Raw genomic sequence first — 20,476 nt, 5'->3', positions numbered from 1 at the left:
ATGTTTTCTCGGAGAGAAGTGGTCATGTGACCAGGCACAGTCACGTTCTGCGATGTGTATTTGTGGAAAAAGTGCTTTCATAGCACTTTTGCGGCACATTTCAATATCGAAACTTCTGAAATTCTTCCTCATAAAAGCGTAAAAACTTTTTAGCAATATTTGAGTGTTTTTTTTTTTTTTGAAATGCAGGTGTTTCCATTACCAGTTTTTATTGCGTTAGTTAGATTTTGCGCATTTCCAAGGGTAATGGAAACACAGCTAGTCTTTTAACCTATCTGATTCTCGGGAATCATGTTTCTCAACTGGCCTGGCCTTATAAACAAGCAAAACCAAATCGAGATATATATATATTAAAAGTTTCAATTCTCAAATTAATCAAAGCAAATTACTTTTCAAACCTGAGAAAATAAAGATTTTATTCTTAATATGTTCATTATTTACTGTTTTTACTTTATTCTCTTTTTTCTATTATTATTATGGTTGATTAATAAGCCCAATTTTCCGATTATTGAAGTCTCGATTTGATTACAAACCAATTATCAATTCAAATTTTGATTATTGCTATCTATTATATTTAACATCAGTCAGCTGCTGAATGTTTTTTTCTTTTGAGTAAGACTTCACTGCACCTTCCATCCATTTTCATACCCGCTTATTCCCGTTTAACAGGGTCGCGGGGGTCTGCCAGTGCCAATCTCCGGCTCTCATAGGGCGCTAGGCGGGGGTACACCCCTGGACAGGGCGCCAGTCCATCACAGGGCAACACAGACACAGACAACCATTAGGAGGACTCGCCTGGTTTTGTATAACAACTTGAAAAGTGTAAATCAATTCTTGGAAATGGAAGAATCGACTCATCGACGTCAATAATAAGACGCAATAAATTGATTATCAATTTCTTTTTTGCCACCCCTAATCATTATATTTATGCAGAATTTTTCTAACAATTGTGCATCTAAAAAACTGAAAGTGAACAGCAGCAATTAATTTAATATTCTTTTAAAAATGTATACATTTTTTTTGTCTTGTCATTTTTAGATAATTATGTATTTTACCAAAGTGCAACAGTGTTTATTGTGCATTTGTTGGGATTTAATATTAACTACCTTGTCTGAACACCTTATTACTGGCCCACCAATGCTTAGCACAAATTACTTAATGGCTATGTTGAAATTGCTTATCTTCTTCTAACTAAAAACTAGATGATTAGCCTATTGAGACAATCATTAATGCGGTAAGTGAGACCCCTTCTATTATATTTAAAACAAAATGTTACTGTCTTCTTCTCTCAATGGATGAGAGGACAGTCTGAAGAAGAGAATATTTACAGATTATGAACGTATAAACAATCTGGAAAGCGCTGAGGCATATTTGTTTCTCCACAACAACAAGCAACAAGGTCAGTTTTGTGTTAAATGAGGACAAATGAAACATTTGCTGTCCTCCCACACATTAGATTAAATGTTCTTTTCTTTTGAAGACACAATCTGGGTTTCCATTACAGATTTTCGCAAAATAAAAGCAATATTTCTAAATGTCGACAAAGTATAATTACGCTTTCAACGTGTTTCCATTGAAGGTTGTTTTGGGTAGCAGCTTCGTAACTCCCGTGAAATCTCATCCCGCGAGACTTTGCTGCAAAAAGACGGACGCTTCAAACCTCCTTATACTGCTGCGTTCACACCGGATGTGTCACGAAATATCCGTACGTCCAGATTACATACGAAGTCAATAGATAGACGTGTCCCAGATGCAAAATCTTTCCTGTGCGGTGGTGTGGTGCGAGCCGCACGTCAAGAGCGTTGGCCGTGCGAGTGCGCTCCCAATTTTACGCATATCTGCACATCCGCAAGAGTTGAAAATATTGAACTCCTGCGACTGTTTCGCATGTCGAAAGCCAATCGGAGTCTTTGTTGACGGTGACGCCAGGCCGTCAACACAGACACCGGTCTGTTCACCTATTCAACCATGGAGTAGAAGCAGTGTGTGACAACCTGGAGCTGTATGACACTGCCTTTATAACTGGGACCAGACTAAGAAGGATTTGGTGAAGAGGAGAATCAGCAAGGAGGAGGTAGTAGCAGGTAAAATTCTCTCTGTATTTTTCATCTTTGAAAGTCGGCACTGAGCTAGGATAGCATTAGCCACTAATCACACGTCGCTGGTGGGTGGTGCTTTGCTTCAGATGTGCATACAAAGCAAATGGAGACGTTTTTTGATCCTGCAACACATGCGGAACGTTTCGTGCGGCAGATGCGTCCGTTGCCGCAGAAGACGCATTTGGTGTGAACGCAGCATAACACTTTGTTGTCGTTTCACGTCTGATATGACACTAATCATTTAAAAGAATAATGTCAACACGTACCACGCCATGTTTTCTCGGAGAGAACGTGATCATGTGACCAGGTACATCACGTTCTGTGACGTGTATTTGTGCAAAAAGTGTTTCCAAGGCTAATGGAAATTCAACTCTTTATTGTCTCCTATCTTGTGGTCTTTTATAGCCCAACTACTAAAGTGGGTTTGGGTTTTCTTCAGACACACATTGTTCTGGATGTTGCTTAGTTTCTTAAGTATTTTTATTTTGTTTTTGCCTCCTTCATGGCATTTTTATCCATAACCATCCTACCTACAGCAAAAACCTAAGGAATTGGGTAAATTTGAGCTGAAATAACAATGGTTTAGCAAGCTAGAAGGCTGACTCAGCGTTTATTAGCTAGTCTAGATAGGCATACAGCCAGAGGTGAGCTGGCCATCTGGCCAACGATCATCGTTTGTGCTCCTAGTGTTGGAGCATAAACATAACATTTTCACAACTAACGTTGACATGATTTAGGCTACTGACTAGATAGATAATGCCATGTAGGTACAGGGTAGAACTTATCATGTGTCTCATCTTGTTCCCATGATTTAGCAGTCATTTCAACATAGGTCAAATGTGGGAGAGAGTGTCTAAACCTAATGATTAATAGGTACCCGGTATGTGGTTTAAGTAACAATGTTCTTGGCAAGTGAATCAGGTTACTCTTTACTCAAGCTGCTCCAATATCTTATCTCAGCTACAAATTTACAGTAAGGTTGGGTGTCTGGATTTTATTTGCACTCACTTATATTAAATAATGAGTCATCTCGGCTGTCACCAAAATCTCCACCTTTGACCTGCTTTCACCTTGCCTCTTTAAGACTGATTACCATACACGACCATTGTTCAGCATTGTCCTCGTTTAACACAATGTTAAGGAGTTTACGTGAGCTTTGAGTGACATCATTATGTAAGCATGGGAAATACTTTTGATATCAACTTCCTTGTTTTTTATTGACTTTGAATGTAACGAAACGTTGGCACGCATAAACAATCTGGTTTTCGATTCCTCGCTTGTGCATAACGTAGGAATCTGTGGTTGAAATGGGCAGCGTTAAAGTGATGCATTTTGTCAACCACATATACATTGTTGGGTTTCGAGTCTAGAAATTGACTTTTGGAGAAAAAAAACCTAACAAACTGTGTGCCTGTGTATTTTAGACCCAAAGCTTTTAACTTGATTATTTATTACAGGTCTTTTTTTCTCTGACGACGACTTTTTTAATTGTGAGGAAGTTTGTTCGATGTGTTCAAAATCATGATGCAGTTCCGTGCTTTCAGACACATTTCCAGTTTGATGGTTTCTGTGTATTTAACAGCATCGCTGCCATAACTTGAGAAATTCTGCCCTATAGGGACTTTGATGCACAGAACTTTGAAAATGATTCAGAAAGAGTGATTTGGTTATATGAGGAAATGCCTCCTGTAAATTAACCAAAGTTCTGCAAACATGGAGTTCCCCTTTTTCACTCATTTGTGTACACTCCATTCTTTTTTGCTCCCTCTTCTTTTCTTTCTGCTCCGCCCTCCTGTGCTGCTTCACTGGCCCTCTGTGAAGGACCAGGTAACACGTAAGTCCTGTTTACGCTCTGTTGGCTAAGATCATCTATCCTGCAGGAGACAAGCTACTTCCAAGTTCCTACCTAAAAGTCTTGAGGTTGTAGCAGTCATAATGTTAAGAATGTATAACATGTCTTCTCTCAATGGAAGCTGGTAAAACAACATTCTTGCCAAACATTAACGGAGCGATGTTGAAATACACTAAAATTCTGTAATCCTTAAACAATTAGCTCACATAAAGCAACTGGTTTATGTCCTGTAAAAATCAGTGATCCCTCTTAAAAAGCAAAAATGAATTTAATGTAGTAAATTTTATATAGTAAAAGCAGATTAAATTTACCGAAAAGTGAATCCCATTCATTAAAAGCCTAATCTTGATCCCGAGGAGCCTATAAATGACCGGCCCATATCTAAACTTCCCTTCATGTCAAAAGTCAACGAAAAAGTGTCGGCTAAGCAGCCAACCTCATTCCTGGAACAGTATAGTTTTTATGATAAATATCAATCTGGCTTCAGGTCAATCCACTCCACTTAAACTGCTCTTGTGAAGGTTTCCAGTGACATGATGATGGCCGCTGACTCTGCTCGCTACACAATTTTGGTTATACTTGATTTGACATCGGCCTTTGACACAGTAGATCACGGTATAGTAGTTGATCGACTCAATTCCGAGATGCAGTTTTCTGGGGCTGTTCTCCAGTGGTTTACCTCATATAAATATGGAAAAACTTTTAATGTTGCTATTAATGATGTAATGTTGAATGTGTCCAACCTGACATGTGGAGTGGCCCAAGGCTCTGTCCTGGGGCCTGTTTTGTTTTTATTGAACCTGATGCGTCTTGGTCTGTTGATCCGTGGTTTTAAAAATGTCTCATCATTTCTATGGAGATGATCGAGTTGTATGACTCAGAGTTTCACTTTTTGTCTGAGTTCTTGGAGTTATTGGATTGTGTATCCTGTATCAGAGACTGGCTGTCATCAAACTACCTTCAGATTATTTCTAACAAAACGGAAACTCTGATCTTCGCTCCCGATAAAAGAATATTCCCCTGATTAAGAATTCCCATGGTGCTCTGGGCTCATCGGTGAAAACCAGCCTCAGAAACCTTGGGGATGTGTTTGATCAATCAATGTCTTTGGAAAGTCACTGTCTTCAACTGACCAAAAACTGTTTTTATCACCTGAGAAATATCTCCAAAGTGAGTAATTTGTTGGCAAAATCGGATCTCGAAATGATCATGCGCATTCATATCATCCCGCATTGATTATTGTAACTCTGTTTTCACCTGTCGACTCTGAACAGACTTCAAACTGTTCAAAATGCTGCTGCCACACTTTTGACTGGTGCACCCAGAACAGCCCACATTACCCCCATTTTATTTAATATTCATTGGGTCTTGGTTAAATTTTATATTGAATTTAAAATTCTTGTGCTGACCTTCTGTGCCTTGCATGGTCAGGCTCCTCAGTATATCACTGACTTACTGTGCCCCTACACTTTAGGGCGCACCCTTCAGTCTTCAGGCCAGGGTCTCCTAAAGATCCCTAAAACTCAGTTTAAAACCCGGGCAGACCTGGCGTTCTAGGCTGTGGCCCCCAGACTCTGGAATGACCTGCACCAGTCCCTCCGGGAGCTTGTCTGTGTGGACTCTTTTAAGAATCATTTGAAGGCTGCGATCTTCAGAAAAGCCTTCGGTTAAATGGATTTTAATTGGATTTTAACTTTTATTATCCTTTTATGATGCTGTTTTAAATTCACCTTGGTTTTACTTTCCTTTTTTGATGTTGCTCCTGTTGTTTTAATTTCTTCTCTGTTCTATACAGCCCTTATCTGAGAAAAGCACTTAATAAATACAAATTACTGACTAAAACTATTTGCTTGACACTAAATAAAGTACTTTTTTTAATGCATTGAACAGCTACCGACCAGCACATAACTGGAATACCAGAGTACTGATATGTCATACTCAAGTAGAATTACTGTTACTTGATTGAAATTGTACTAAAATACAAGTAAGTCATACAGAAAATGCTCAAGTAAAAGTAAAAAGTAGCTGAATTAAATAGTACACAAAGTAAAAGTTACTAGTTAAGTTCACGCCCACATTTATTTTTGGTAATAAATCTTACCACGGTTCCCTTGCTTCCAGTAAACATCTCATGTATAAACTTAAAAAAGAGGAAATGGTAAATGGACTTGATTTATATAGCGCATTTATGCCTACATCTGGAGACCACATCTTGCACAACTGGAACTTAATTTATTTTCCACAAAGGCATGTGTATATATATAAAAAAAGGTTTGTCAAAATGTACAATTATTTTTTTAAATAAAATAATCTACATTTATGAACTGAGAAAATAATGTCCTGTTTTGGCACCGTGCATTATGTTTAATCTGGTTGGTCGGCTATGATGTTTTGTTGTCGGGTCATTTCTTTTTTTTTGTCTGCTGATCATTTTAAAACAAAAAAATATCTAATTTACTCAGTCACGGTTGGGTGTAGAAATGTAACAGATTACTTTACTTCCTTTAAAACCTACTGGCCCATGTTTGTTCTCTGCTATAAATATATACCAGGGCACACATTATTTAAGATGCTTCATCGTTACAAGCACTGGTGCAGGAGGAGAGTCACGTCATATCTTGAAGTTTTTGAAAATGTAACCAAAAGTATTGTGGATGTAAAGTGTACATGGAGATGAGTTGTCTTGATTGAGGAAAATATTTTCTATTTCTTTTTTGTTGTTGTTGCAAAAATAGCATGTCTTTTAGAAGAACTAGGCCAGTGTTACATCAGTCCAGCTTGCTGGTGAGTTTTCTGGCCCTACTGGAAAAAGTGTGTCAGTGTGTCACTGCAGAGCACTTCTCTCTGCGGCTGAATAACAGAAAAGATATACAGTAAGCTGCCTGTGGAGGAGAATACAAGTGTATCTTTACACAATGGTAACGAGGTGTGCCACATGTTAGATAAAGAACCAAGGACACGTGTTGTCACAAATGACCCATATTTTTAATCAAACTTGAAAATCAGTGCGTGTTTCAATTAGTGACTCATTCTCTTACGTGAATCTGTGAGTAATGTATTATCCAACGGATAATTCTAGCACAAGGTTAGTGGATCAACTTCTAGGTTGGTGGGACATTGAGCCAGAAAGTGCCCACTCATTAAGGCTGGCAGGATGACAGGGAAGCTATTATTTCAGTGTCTCAGATAAATGGCTCCTCATCACAGTGTCAGTTCTGTGATTAATCACCAAATCGAGACAAAATGGTGGGAAATTAGCTACAATAGATACTTTTTTGTTCAGTAAAATGAATATGACTGTGAATTTGAAACTCCTGAAGTTTGCAGATGACACCACCGTCATCGGTCTCATCAGGGATGGGGATGAGTCTGCCTTCAGACGGGAGGTGGTACAGCTGGCTCTCTGGTGCAGTCAGAACCATCTGGAACTGAACCCCCTGAAGACTGTGGAGATGACAGTGGACTTCAGGAGAAATCCCCCCCACCCCTTACCATTCTGAATAGCAAAGTGGCTACCGTGGACTCCTTCAGGTTCCTGGGATCCACAATCTCACAGGACCTGAAGTGGACCTCTCACATAGACACAACCAGGAAAAAGGCACAGTAGAGGATGTACTTCCTGTGTCAGCTGAGGAAGTTCAACCTGCCCCAGGAGCTGCTGATCATGTTCTACACCTCCATCATTCAGTCTGTTTTGTGCACCTCCATCATTGTCTGGTTTGGATCTACAACCAAACTAGACAGACACAGACTACAAAGGATAATCAGGACTGCAGAAAAGATCATTGGTGTTGACCTGCCCTCCATCCAAGACTTATACCTGTCCAGGGTCAGGAAACGGGCAGGTAGCATCACTGCAGACCCCTCACACCCTGCACACAATCTGTTTAAACTCCTCCCCTCCGGCAGACGCTACAGATCACTGTACGCCAAAACAACCAGCCATAAAAACAGTTTCTTCCCCCAGGCTGTCACACTGATCAACTCTAAACAGTCATAGAGTGTCAGACCTGGTTCTGTGAAATAACCTTGGAACTAAACATAACAACCCTGGATCAACCTGTCACTGAGAATGTTCATAAACATAATATTTTCATTTAAATGTTCTCCTGCACTACTCATCAATGCACTATTATCTTATTATTATTGTATTTTTATTTCATTTCATTTCTTTATTATTATTATTGTTATTTTATTGAGTTTGCACATATTAGTCTAACTACTCTTTATATTTATGTTTATACTTCTTTTTATTCTAGTTGATTGTTATTATTTAATGTTTACACTATTAGAGAGAGCACAGTTCACCAAGACAAATTCCTTGTGTGTATTCAATACATTACTTGGTCAATAAAGTTGACTCTGATTCTGATTTAAAAAATATTTTCTTAAGGGAAGAAGAAATAGTTAGATATTTTTTTTTTTTTAATTTATTTATTCAGTTTATTTCTGACATGGTTACAAATCCTAAAATCTCTGACGTTAAATTTCCTTAACAACAAAAAACAAAACAAAAAATAGCCACATTTGAGAAACTAAAAATGTTTAATGATGGTAATTGTAAACTTATTATTTAAAGGAACTGTCTCAATTTTTTGAGTAAAACCTGATCCCAATACTTCAAAAAGAAATGGCACAAATAGTTTGGATTAAATAGTTTATTTGGTAAAACACTGTCTTTTGCCAAGGTTTTTCAATGCTAAACAATGGATAACCTTTCTTTACTATAAAAATCAAAAAATTGTGTGTCTAACATCGGAAACATTGGCGAGAAACCAAAGAAAAACACATTCTTTTCATCAAAATGCTGACAAGTCAACATGATCTTTATTTGTTTTTTCATGAAATGCTCCCAACTTTCACAGCGCACATTAGTGTTTTGTACATGTCCAAAGGAAGTTATGGTTAATGACCAACCACCACCCATCTCTAAACACCACACTATCTTTGCTGGTTTTTATTTTCTCTGTCCTTTCCTTAATTATAAAACCATCAGCAAAACCGCAAACATTACTGATCAATACACACAGAAAAAGGAGGAGGAGGAATGAGTCAAATAAGTCATTACAGTCAGCAGCAGGAAAGACAAACTATAGAGGGGCAGAAAGGACAACACCTCCACATTGGAGGTTAGAAAACCAATAAAATGAACGGTACAGTGTTGCTCGAGGGGCGGACGGGTGAAGGGAAGCTTTACATTTATACACAAGCACCAAAAAGCCAAACATGGTACACACAGACTCATGATAAACTACAGTCGAGTGAAGGTAATTCATCACTGTCCAGTGACAGAACCACAGAAATGAAACATAGAGGTGCATAAATAGGGTCCTCGTCATTGATTTAATGCTTAGGCATAGAATTGTTAGCACAAAGCTAAAATAATTAGCTTAATACTTTGCCTGGTGGGACATTACTGGTGTAGAATCCAAAGTAGAAACAGAGGACACCTAATCAAAGCTCAGTGCACTGTTCTCTCGAATGTAACTAAGTTCCTCTTGCGCCCTACGCTAGCAATACAGTTCAAACTCAAGGCTGCGTCTACAAAGGTCTGTACACATTCTCCGTCTATGTTCCTGTGGGCTTTTTATACATTGATGGGCATGTGGAGAAGAAGGGAAATAAATACAGTGGGCCAGTGAATGGTTGAGACAGGATAAAGCTCCAATACAGAGAAGGCTCTTAGCCTGCAGCTGGTGAAGTCCACCTAACGTTTAAAGGCTGGTTGAAGGTTAATAAATTCAAAAATCTTAGTGAGGACCTGGCCTCAGAAAACAGCTTGTTCTCCATTCAGTGCTGATGGTGCCCCAATGGCCATTTTATGTAAACAGGGCATTAACTAATGATTAATGTGAAAGCTTACAATCAAAGTTAGAGGCTTTTTTCCCCCCATTATTATTATTTTTTTTAAAGTCCGGCAGCAACAGTGGACACCCAGGCTACACAGTACAATATTCTGTAACTTTCAGAGGCCTCTTACAGGTTTGTGGCATTTTTTTTGTTGAATTTCTACCCAATTTTTTTTTCTTAAAATAAATGTTTATAATAGATACATATATTCATATATAACAATAATATACAAACGAAGTGCTTAGAAAAAAAATATAACGGTGTTCATCTGTGAAAGAATGTGGATGGTTTGGGGCAGAGGATGGGTTGGTAGAGGTAGGGTTTGGGAAGAGGTATGGAACTTAATACTTGTAGAGTTGGTGGTGTCTGTGAATCTTTGGTCGAGGGATCATCCCCATGCTCTCTTGCATTTGATTTTTTTTTTTTTAAAATAAGGCAGATAGCCATACACATGTATGTTTGTCTACAGTTGGATATGTACCAAATTTATAGTCCTGATAAAGCTGAAAACTTAATTTTCTACATTCTTTTTGCAGTTTGTTAAAATGTGCTTTGACTGATGTACGCTTCAGTTTATCATTGGGTAACAACAGTAGAAAAGCAGGCAGTTCCATTCCTCCTCTCATTACATAAACAAAAGTGCTTCTGTAAGTATGGAGAAGGTGTAAGAAATGATAAAATCTGTACAAATATATACACATATGATACAGCCCTAAAGGTTTCCAGCCATTTGGGTGAGAAAAACCCACTTTACTGTCCAGTAGGGTTTGTTATAGGACAAAGGCATGATGGCAGGGTAGATTGAGTCTTTTCATCCGGGTCAAAGCAACGTCCCGAACAGACAGTTGCTTATTCTCGCCTCTTGTTCCGTCGTCCGCTTGTTTTCCCGCTCTTGGGCCCGAACATGGAGGCAAACTGTTTGAAATCACCACCATGGCTCTCCTGTTTAATGTTTTGTGGTGAGGTCAGGGACAAGTAGGTATGCTGGGGGTGAGGAGGTGGTGTGGCAGCAGAAGGAGTAGTCGGGGACTCCTGGCCCGAAGAATGGCCGCCCCCACTGCTGCTCCCGGTGCTCATGGCCCGGTGTTTGAGTCTCAGTTTGTGGGGCAGTGCAGTTCCCCTGACCTCTGCCTGAGGATCCCAGGCCTGGACCTGAGGGTAACCATGGTTGGAGAGTTGAGGCGATGAAGGCTGGTGAACGCTGCTATGGTGCTGGCTGTTGAAACTGCTGATGTCTGAACAAGAGGAGGAAAGTGGCTCCTCGTCATCTGTGGAGTTGTCTTTCTCGGGGCTACATGCATCTCTCTTACTGGATATGGCCTCCTTAGTGGAGGAATTGGATTGAACAGAGTAATAAACATCTCTCCTGGGCCCACCCTCGTAGGTGAGCACAGGTGGCTCCTCATCATGTGCGCTGAGGTATAAATGATGAGGCTGCTGTGGATGGTGATACAAGTGGGAGGGGTGGATTCTCTCTACCGGTTTGTGGGGCATCTCTGCAGATGCTTCAGCATCCTGCTGGTGCTGTTCCTGTCCCTGGGGAAGTTGGAGAAGTCTGTACCCCTGCCTCGCTCTTGTCTCATGATGGGAGTCCAACAGCTCATTTTCCAACAGGTTTGCGACCTCAGCAAGTGTCTCTGTGTTGCTGTCTGTCATGGACTGGGCTGGCTGGCTAACGCACACCTGACTGCTTTGCTTTGACGCAGCCTGCAGATCAATGTCTATGGTCCTAGCCATGTGGTCCACAGGAAAGGAGGCATTGCTGGCGCCATACAGAATGACGCTCCTCTGGGCAGCAGGTGGGTGAGGGGTGGCTTGATTTACATTGTTGATAGCTGTAATTGGCTCCTGATTGGATTGCTGGTGAACATGCTGCTGCTGATGATGATATGCAGCCTCCAGCTCCTGAGAGTGCTGCTGGATTTGGTGGTGAGTGGGGACAGACGCCAGACCACGGTGTATGTTAAACATAATCTGTGTGGTGGTGCCATTGGCAATATCCATCTCCAACCTGTCACCTTCCTGCTTGATCTCAAAAGGAATCGGCTCCGGGCTGTCTCGAGAAGAGGCATCAGACATGTCAGAGAGGGAGCCGCGTGGTGAGTATTTCACCAGCTGCCTGTGGCTCTCGTTGTGCCCTGACTGTTCTGTTTCTGATGAATCTGAGTTAATCATGACCTGAGAACTGCTGGAGTAGCCGCTGGAGTAGTATGGAGCAGAGGAGGATGATGATGAGGAGCCTCCGCTACTGCTATTGTTGGCTACGCTAATCTGTTGGCTCTTTTCAATGTAAGAGGCAGTGCTTATAAGGCCAAATCGCAGCTTCAGCTGGAGCAGCTCAGTCTTGAGCCTGACATTTTCATCATTCAGTGCGATGACGCGGTTCTCCAGAACCATGTCATTGAGACGCCGCTTCTCCCTGGAGCGCTTAGCGGCCTCATTGTTCTTTCGCCGTTTTTCCCAGTAGGAGGCGTCCTTCTTCTCATCGCAAATAAACTCCCGCTTCCTCCTGCAACTCATGTTGGGTTTAGGTTTGATGAGGCGTCCTATACGAGATGGAGTCCCCTGGAGAGGCTCTACATAACTATTAAAAGCCTCAAGGCAGTTGAGATTATTCCCTGAGTTCTTATTCAACGTTTTGAGAGCGGAGGTCAGATTTTCCATTCTTGCCTCGTGGTAGCCAGTTTGAAATGGTGCTCTAGCAACTGAGTCAACAACTGGGTCAGGGGTCAAGGAGAGGTGATGAAACCACCTCACTTCTCAAAGATCTGGATCGCTTTATTGCAAAGTTCCTCTATTTTAGTCCAGAAGCAGCAGCCGTACTTAGACTAAAAGAAGGTCAAAATAGCTCAACTTTCACATCAGAGACGGTTCATCAGTCAGTCTCCCAGTTTCCTTTGTTTTCTCTCCACTCTTGTTGACTTAATATGGGTTGAACACGAGCAGCTAAGCTGGTAGAGAAGTGTCCTAGATCTCCAAGTAAACAGCAGGATGTAGGTCGGCCCGTCTACCTCTGTGTGTCAGTCTCTTGGGGAGCTTTGCTCTCTTTCTCTCATTCCTCGGCTGTTTGCTCTGTCTGCAGCAAGATGAAAGTCTGTAGAGATAAAGAGAAAAAAGGACTCTTTAATACACAGAGCGCTTTCATGATAAAAATACAATGGGTTTTGAGGCACTTATTTATTGGACTTTTTAAATATGTTTCTTTCCAACCAGCTTTCACAAATGTTCTTTGCATGTCTGACTTGCACTGACTGTCACCCATGGCAACCAATGAATGGTCACCAGACCTCTGTCTGACCTTTCAGCTTTCGTTCCTCTATTGATCTGATCTGTCTGGAGCTCTGCGACCTCTGGCCTGTTAATGTTGACTTTTAGGCTTTGAGTTCATCGAGAGAGTAATGACCCATTTACATCTTGTCAGTGTGGGCTTAGTAGCGCAACCAGGTTAAATAATTGTAAACATTTCAAAATATTTTTTGCGGTAGCAAAAAAAAAAGAAAGAAATAAGAACTGCCTTGTGTGGCAAACTAGACAAGTGAATACCTGAAACAAAAACGTGTTACATCAGTCTGAGCTGTGCTGAGAGCATGAAAATGAGCCTGCGGGGGATGAGTGTTCAGAGGCAGACAATAGGTAAGTCATTTCGCAGAGCTGGTGGGAATTTCCGGATCTGTTTTAGAACAATTCACACACACACACACACACATACACACACACACACACACACACACACACACACACACACACGCACACACACACACACACACACACACACAAAAATCAATTCTCAATGAAAGACCGAAAAGCACCAATCTGGAAACACAGCTGCCCACCAAAGCACTCATCCGCTGAGGAATGTGGCGGCATTCCTCGCCAAAACAACTCCAATGTCAAATCAATGGTGCAAAATGAAGTAGATAGAGCACACAAAGGCATCTGCAGCAATGCAGGTCAAGGATAAAAGAAGTCAGACTCCAGTGGGCGGTTTAGAGGTGTGGGTGCAGCTGGGAGGTGGGGCATTGATAAATATAGGTCAAGAGTTTCTGGAAGGAAAGAGGGGAGGCAGGAGGTGGGGATTACCACTGGGCTGCGAGATTTGGGTGGTCGGACGTCGTAACAAAGAAAAGCAAACACATCAGTAAACAAAGGAAAGGAAATGTTTTAGATTTACACTTGTTTATTGGAATGCTCTGCTTTTGGGTGGACTGAATGGGTCACTTACCCAGTTATTTCTTCTAACATATTTAATAAGTTTTACAGTTCTTCGCTGGCCATCGGCGGCGTTCACCTGTTTCTGTGAATCAGTAATAGTACTAATCGTTCTCAGATCAATGGATTTCTTTATGGGAAAAATTGGGTCCTGTATGCAGTTATTTTTTTTCCATCAACTTGATTTAAAGAAAACCTCCACTTAAACTTAACCTTATCAGACAGATGAAGAAAAGGACTAACATAACTAAGAATACATGTGATTTTTATTTTACATAAATCTTTTTTTATTATTTATTGCTTTGAATGTATTCATAAATTCTGAGATAGAGCTGTGGAAAAATCCAGTACAATCACGTAATCAGTGACGTCCCAGGCTGTGTCTGCAGGATATGTACGTACATTTGTCAGCAGCTGTGTTCGTAAGCTTGACTGGATAAAGACAAGAACACACTGTCTCTGTAATCAGTAATCACATAATCTGGTGCTTTATATCATAGCATTACGTAACTTCTCACAGTGCATGAGTATATTTCCCCTGTATATAAAGCAAATTACTTTTTAAATGTTGTCAATAGCTGGCTCTGTGTCATTTAGGCTCACGAGTTTGTTTCTGGTTATAAAAAGTCCTTAAAATTAGAGTCTGTCAGTGTTTATCTGATTTTTTCCCCTCTTCCTGTTAGATTTGATCTTACTAGGTTAGCTGGGCCAGATGTGTCCAGGTGAACCGTATGAACCTCAGACATTAGAGTGTCCGGTGAGAGACTTTACTTCAGTGTTGTCCCACTGACCCAGAAACTGGGCGACTCTATAAACACGGGCTCACTGGCTTAACTGAAATGTCTCTTTCAGGAATATAGGTCAGGATGAGTGTCGGAGTACAGAATGGAAACTATTTTTTCTTTTTAAATGTTGCCCAGAAAAGAACACGGTCATGTATTAATGAGTGCATTGTTTCAAAAGTGACAAACCGAGCCAAGAAGCAAAGACACAGTAATTGAGGAGATCACTGAGAGAGAATTACAACAAAGAAAGGGATGAAGATGAGTTTAGACCACAGCCTTGGAGGGGGTGGAACGAACGGATGCAGTTGCAACAGTTTTGCCATTGCATCAAAGAATGTGTCAGCCATAGCAACAAAATAAAGGGGTAGAAACGAATATGGCGGACGATTATTTTGTGCATTCTGTCGTTCCTTTGAAAACCTCGGCCATAATCAGATGCTCAGAACAACAATGGGGTCGATTGACGTCACCGAGTGCGTATATGCCACTTCTGCCTCCATGAATGAAAGCGACTGTTTAATTATCACACACTGGGGGCCCGTGCCTTCCTCCTGCTTTCCTGTTAGTCTGCTGCTCCCTTCGTTATGCATCTCAGTGAATGAATTACATGAGGTGTTGTGACGCTTTTTTTTGCAGAATTGTTGGTTTCTCATCTGTACACAATATTGCAGTCAATACACTGAATATTTCAAGTGCCACTAAAGTGTTTCTGCAGAAAACAAAGACAATACGAGATTACCCAGCTCTGCCATACCAAACATATTGTAACTAGAAATTGCACGAGTCAAGGAAAAACTGAAGGTAGCAAACCCATAAATTGGTAGGCCGACAATATTGCCCATCTGTAAAACTAGTGTTTCCCAACGTTATGTAAAAAAACCCTTACACAATTTGTAGTGCATGTTAAACAATAGTATAAACTAGGCCTGCACAATTAATTAAATTTTAATTGTGATCACAATTTTGGTTGCCACGATTAAATTAACCTAATCATCTGTACTCTGTAAAGATGTGTTTATTCAGTTAGCCTTTGCTACATTTTAAATTCTTGGGTTAATTTTTAATTATTTTTTAAGTAAAATACTTATTTAAAGCTGTACACACATTGTTTGTTTAAAATCAGTGTAATAAAAACAGATTGTTTTCCCCCTACCATGGTTATAATCGTGATTACATTATTGACAAAAAAATAATTGTGATTATCATTTTGGCCATTATCGTGCAGCCCTAGTTAGGGGTGTCCCGATACAACTTTTTCATTTCCAATATGATACCGATATTGCAGCCTTGCATATCGGCCGATACCGTTATCAGCATGAATCATACATACATTTTTATTTTGTTATTTTTTATTTTCTTTAATATAATCATTTTTTAAAAATTGCTTATTTTGGAGTGTGGAATGTTAGAAAAGGGTTGATCAAGTGATGTTACTCAAACAGAGAACAATAGTCAGCAACAGTAGGTATGAGAAAAACTGACCTACTTATCATTAAGAAATTGGTTACATACATTTTGACCTTCAACATAATATCTCCAGTATTCTACAATTGAATAATAATTTAAAAAATAAAAATAAAAAATCGGAGAATCCAGAAATTTGAATCCGATATTCGTTTTCAGGCTAATATCGGACTGATATCCAATAGTGATATCGGATCGGGACACCCCTTGCCCTAATATAAACCTGAACCGTGCTTGTGTTTTAAATGTAAGGTGTAAATCTGTTTAATAGGAAGCATCATTGTCCCTGTCATGTCATGGTGTTGTTACATTCATCCTGATAATGTCTTTTCATTTATTCCCTCTGCAAACAGTTTCCATGTTTCGTTTTTTTCCAAACTGTACACCAAGTGAATTCCAGATGCATATTTTCATTCGAAGCCAACAAACACATGTCATTTTCCAGCTGAAATACACAAACACCACAGCGAACGCTCCTCTATAAACAATTCGTTGACCTAGATTCCTGTTTTTCCGTCTATCACATTATTGCTATTATTCACGTGTCATCATGGGGACTGTGTGGAATGAGAGCTTTGTGGAAGCTTGTGGCTGCGTGAGCTTTTTGGAAACAGTGAACGGGGCCGAGGGATAAAGTTCAGTCAACACGTGTTTCTGTTGAGCATTTCAGGAAATGGAAGCAGGGCGAACAAAAAGAGGAGGGGGTGGGGGGACGAGGTGGAGGATGGTGATGAAACTGTTACAACCCCTCCTCTCCTTCCCTTCCAGCTGCCTTCTTTCAAGTAAGAATGCAATGTATGGCACGTGGTGTCGGTATGGGGGGGGGGGGGGGTGTTATGGGTGTGATTGAATTCCAAGTCTGAGGGAGGGAGGGTGGATTTGTTGGAAGAGACAGGCTGACTTTATCTTCCCAAGAAAATAGAAGTCAAGAAAAAGGAGTAGGGGGGAGGTGGGGTTAGGCATACTGCCAGCGAGTCCTTATCCAACTGGATCCTTTTTCCACGAATACAGGCCATATCTCTCCCTCCCCCCTCCCTCCCTCTCTCTCTCTCTCTCTCAAAAAAAGAGAAGCGCAGTGACTGAGTCCATGTGTTGAACCAGTCACATGTGCTCCCTTGGCCTACTAAATGTTGTAATTTGCCTCTGTGCATGGCTCCAAACCGCAGCACAATAACAAAGCACGGCCATCGTCTTTTATTGTCTCCCATGTGCCAGGAAACCCAGAGAGAGTCAGGAGGCTGAAAACTGGGGCAGGATGGAAACCATGAGCATGTCTATACACACATGGGAACTACACTTGGAGCTGAAAACTTACATTAAAACACCTGGGTTAGTGTGTCAATTCAGTGATGCAATGAGGAAAACTACTGATTAAACTGATGATTATTTACAAGCTAAGAAGGAAAAGCAATCAAACTTACACTTCAAACGTACTTATTCTTAAAAACCTAAAAAGTAAACAAAAGAACTTTGGAAAAGAGGGATTTATTTACACTAAAAACGAAATGTCCACATTTGTTTCTCTGATTAAAACCAAGAATTACAGTTAAAAGAATATACTTTACACAAAACTATTTATTCATATGAATTAAAATCCCAAACATATGTCAATAAGTTTACTAATTTCCCAGTGCTTTTTGTGAAATGGAAACCAAAGTGCATGGATACATGGCTCTTGTCCTCCATGCAGTTGTTATGGCGTGATGAGGGTTTATTTTTGTGTGGTTTGGAATGGATTCTGCTCCCCCCCCCCCTTACAGCACTGATGTGACCTACATTCATCACTGGCATGGAGACCTGGGCGTACACGCCAGTCAATTGGGCTGAGGGTCTGTGCGACTCAAAAAGCACAAGTGGCGCAGACTCAGCTGCAGATTGTTTTTTTCTGACAATTGCATAATCATAATTTTTATTTAATTATTCACTTAATGTGTTGTGCAACGTGATGCCAAATATGTCGTTTAGGTTTGCTTGCAGGTTATATATGTACGCAGGTGACACACACTCTTTAGTTCAGGGGCCAAACATGGAGCAGTTTGATCTTAAGTGGGCCACATATTTTATGCAGGAATATGAGTAATTTCAACATCATCATGCTATAGTTTGCATTTCTACGTATACATAAAATACAAAATGTTTAAGAAACCGACCATATATAAGCAATAAGTGATAAATATCAGACCCAACAGGCTCTTCACATTCAATTTTCTAGGTTTTGTGACTAATTGCTATTAAATTAAGGGAAATATTATCACATTATTATAGGAAAATGTATGAATTTTGAAGTTTTTTTCAACTGTTTAACATAGAAAATGACTGCAGTCATGCATTATAAACACCAGGAAAACTGTGAGCCCCAGCAAATATTGTTGAGTTTCATTTAAACAATGATGCATGTTTTCTCTGTCATTATTACTTTCTCCTGTTAGCCAAATTGGATGCTCAGAAGGGCCGGATTTGGCCCCCAGGCCATGAGTTTGACACTTGCTCTCGATTAAGATTACAATTACAAACTGTGCGTAAATCCACATCTGGAGTAAAAAAAAAAATTAAAAAAAACCATACATACACTGGCCATGCTCTTTAAAATAAAATATCAAGGGTAAAATTCGTTTTCCTGATTGAATTGAGTGTGAAACATTCATTTCCATAGTAATTTCTAGAGTGTAAGTGCAGTTGTAGAATTGGTTAAAGTTCATATAAATGATTACATGATGATGTCTGAATTCACCAATAAATGCCACCAGGCATCCAAACAACGGGAGAAACGTGCTTCTCACCGCGCGCCGCCTTTGTTGCACTGTCTGACAAACCGTGTTAATGCATATTTAATCCAATCCTCAGTCATCTGAGGAGACTGTGCGCATCCAACTGTCCCGTTGAAAAGCCCGCAAAAACCCTCAGCAGCAGCAGCAGCCTGCAGAATATACCTCATTTCCCTGGGTGTTTGGATACACATGACCCACATTTGATCCAGATGTTGCGCTCCGTGCCTCACCTCGCAGCTGCGCCCGTGAACTTCATCCATTCACCGTTACATGCGTGCGCAGAAAAAACACACACACACACGAGAACAAACACGGTGGGGGAAAAAAACCCAAAAAAAACCCGCACCTAAACTCACATCATATCCCGGTGTGATGGTGTCAGGGTGCGCTCCGTGTGCTGCTGCTGATCCTTTACTGGCTGCTGCAGACAACTGAAGGGTTAACCCGGAGGAGTGCACAACCGCGTTAACCTCTACAAAGAGCTGCTACACGTGACGGAGGGAAGTGTGTCCTCCTAGGAGGCATGACGTGTTTATCCCCCTGCAGCTGTATGTGTGTGTGTGGCCTACTAACCCAAAAATAAGGCATTATTTATGATATATGATACTTACTGTACTATATATGAACTTATAATATCATATTGATGTAAAAAAAAACAAAAAAAAACTAAATAATATTGACATTATACTGTATAAAAAATAAAGGATTACACTTATAAATATCAATAAAACAGACACCAAACACTTATAGTTTCTCATTTTTACGGCATTGATTTCAATGGGTCGCGCATACGTGCGCCACGTGTATTGCGCAAGCAGGTGTAGGACGGACACACACACACACACACACACACACACACACACACACACACACACACACACACAGGGCGCAAACATAATATGTGCATTGCTCCACAATCATCTCCAGCACATTTTTTTCTGTTTGTTCAAACTCTAAAGGAATCTCCGGACCCTCTCCATGTCCAACCCCTCCACCATAGATGACCCCCCCCCCCATAGCTCCACAGAGACAGTCTCCCATTGACATTGAAACATACACAGCACCAAACCAGAGGCAAAAGTCTCATGTTGCGCAATAATTCTAAGTATATGTATTTGTAAATATGTGCATTATGGAAAGAAAAATGGACTCACCCTTTTTAAATAATGTAATCGTTTTAAAATCCAACAATCCGCTTTTACGCACGAGCTCCCCAAACGCCCCCTGGAAGCGGCGGCGTTCCGGTGAGAGCAGGTAGACGCGCTGCTGCTGCTGCTACGATGATGATGGTGGTGGTTGATCACGGTGTCAGTGCTCCGTTAGTGCACCTTATGTAACGTTTGCTCCGGTTACACCCGCCCTTCATCTCTCCCTCTCCCTAACTCTGTTTTCTTCTCTCGCTCCTTCCCTCTCCAAATGTATGTTAGTAGGTCAGTCGTTGCATAACAG

General features: G+C 40.6%; 1 protein-coding gene across 2 annotated transcripts; it reads right to left on the bottom strand.

The window, feature by feature from the left end:
• Positions 1 to 8,741: 8,741 nt before the first annotated feature.
• Positions 8,742 to 20,476, bottom strand: LOC114468447 (uncharacterized). Of its 2 annotated transcripts, none has more exons than XM_028455344.1 (2): positions 20,182 to 20,476; positions 8,742 to 12,895 (listed from the first exon to the last, which is right to left on the bottom strand). In XM_028455344.1, exon 2 carries the CDS (start codon positions 12,463 to 12,465, stop codon positions 10,651 to 10,653), a length of 1,815 nt encoding a protein of 604 aa, XP_028311145.1. In that variant the 5' UTR covers positions 12,466 to 12,895; positions 20,182 to 20,476; the 3' UTR covers positions 8,742 to 10,650. The 2 variants fall into 2 exon arrangements, with proteins under 2 accessions (XP_028311145.1, XP_028311146.1); XM_028455345.1 differs by lacking the exon at positions 20,182 to 20,476 and adding an exon at positions 19,384 to 19,518.

This window comes from Gouania willdenowi, chromosome 8 (genome assembly GCF_900634775.1).
Source record: "Gouania willdenowi chromosome 8, fGouWil2.1, whole genome shotgun sequence".
NCBI classification, from domain to species: Eukaryota; Metazoa; Chordata; class Actinopteri; order Blenniiformes; family Gobiesocidae; genus Gouania; species Gouania willdenowi.
The sequence above is the reverse complement of the archived record's forward strand: the minus strand, read 5'-3'. Positions and strand labels throughout refer to the sequence as shown.

Bases quoted from the DNA above. Each gene is read 5' to 3' on its own strand.
- LOC114468447 (XM_028455344.1), bottom strand. From the start codon at position 12,465: ATGGAAAATCTGACCTCCGCTCTCAAAACGTTGAATAAGAACTCAGGG.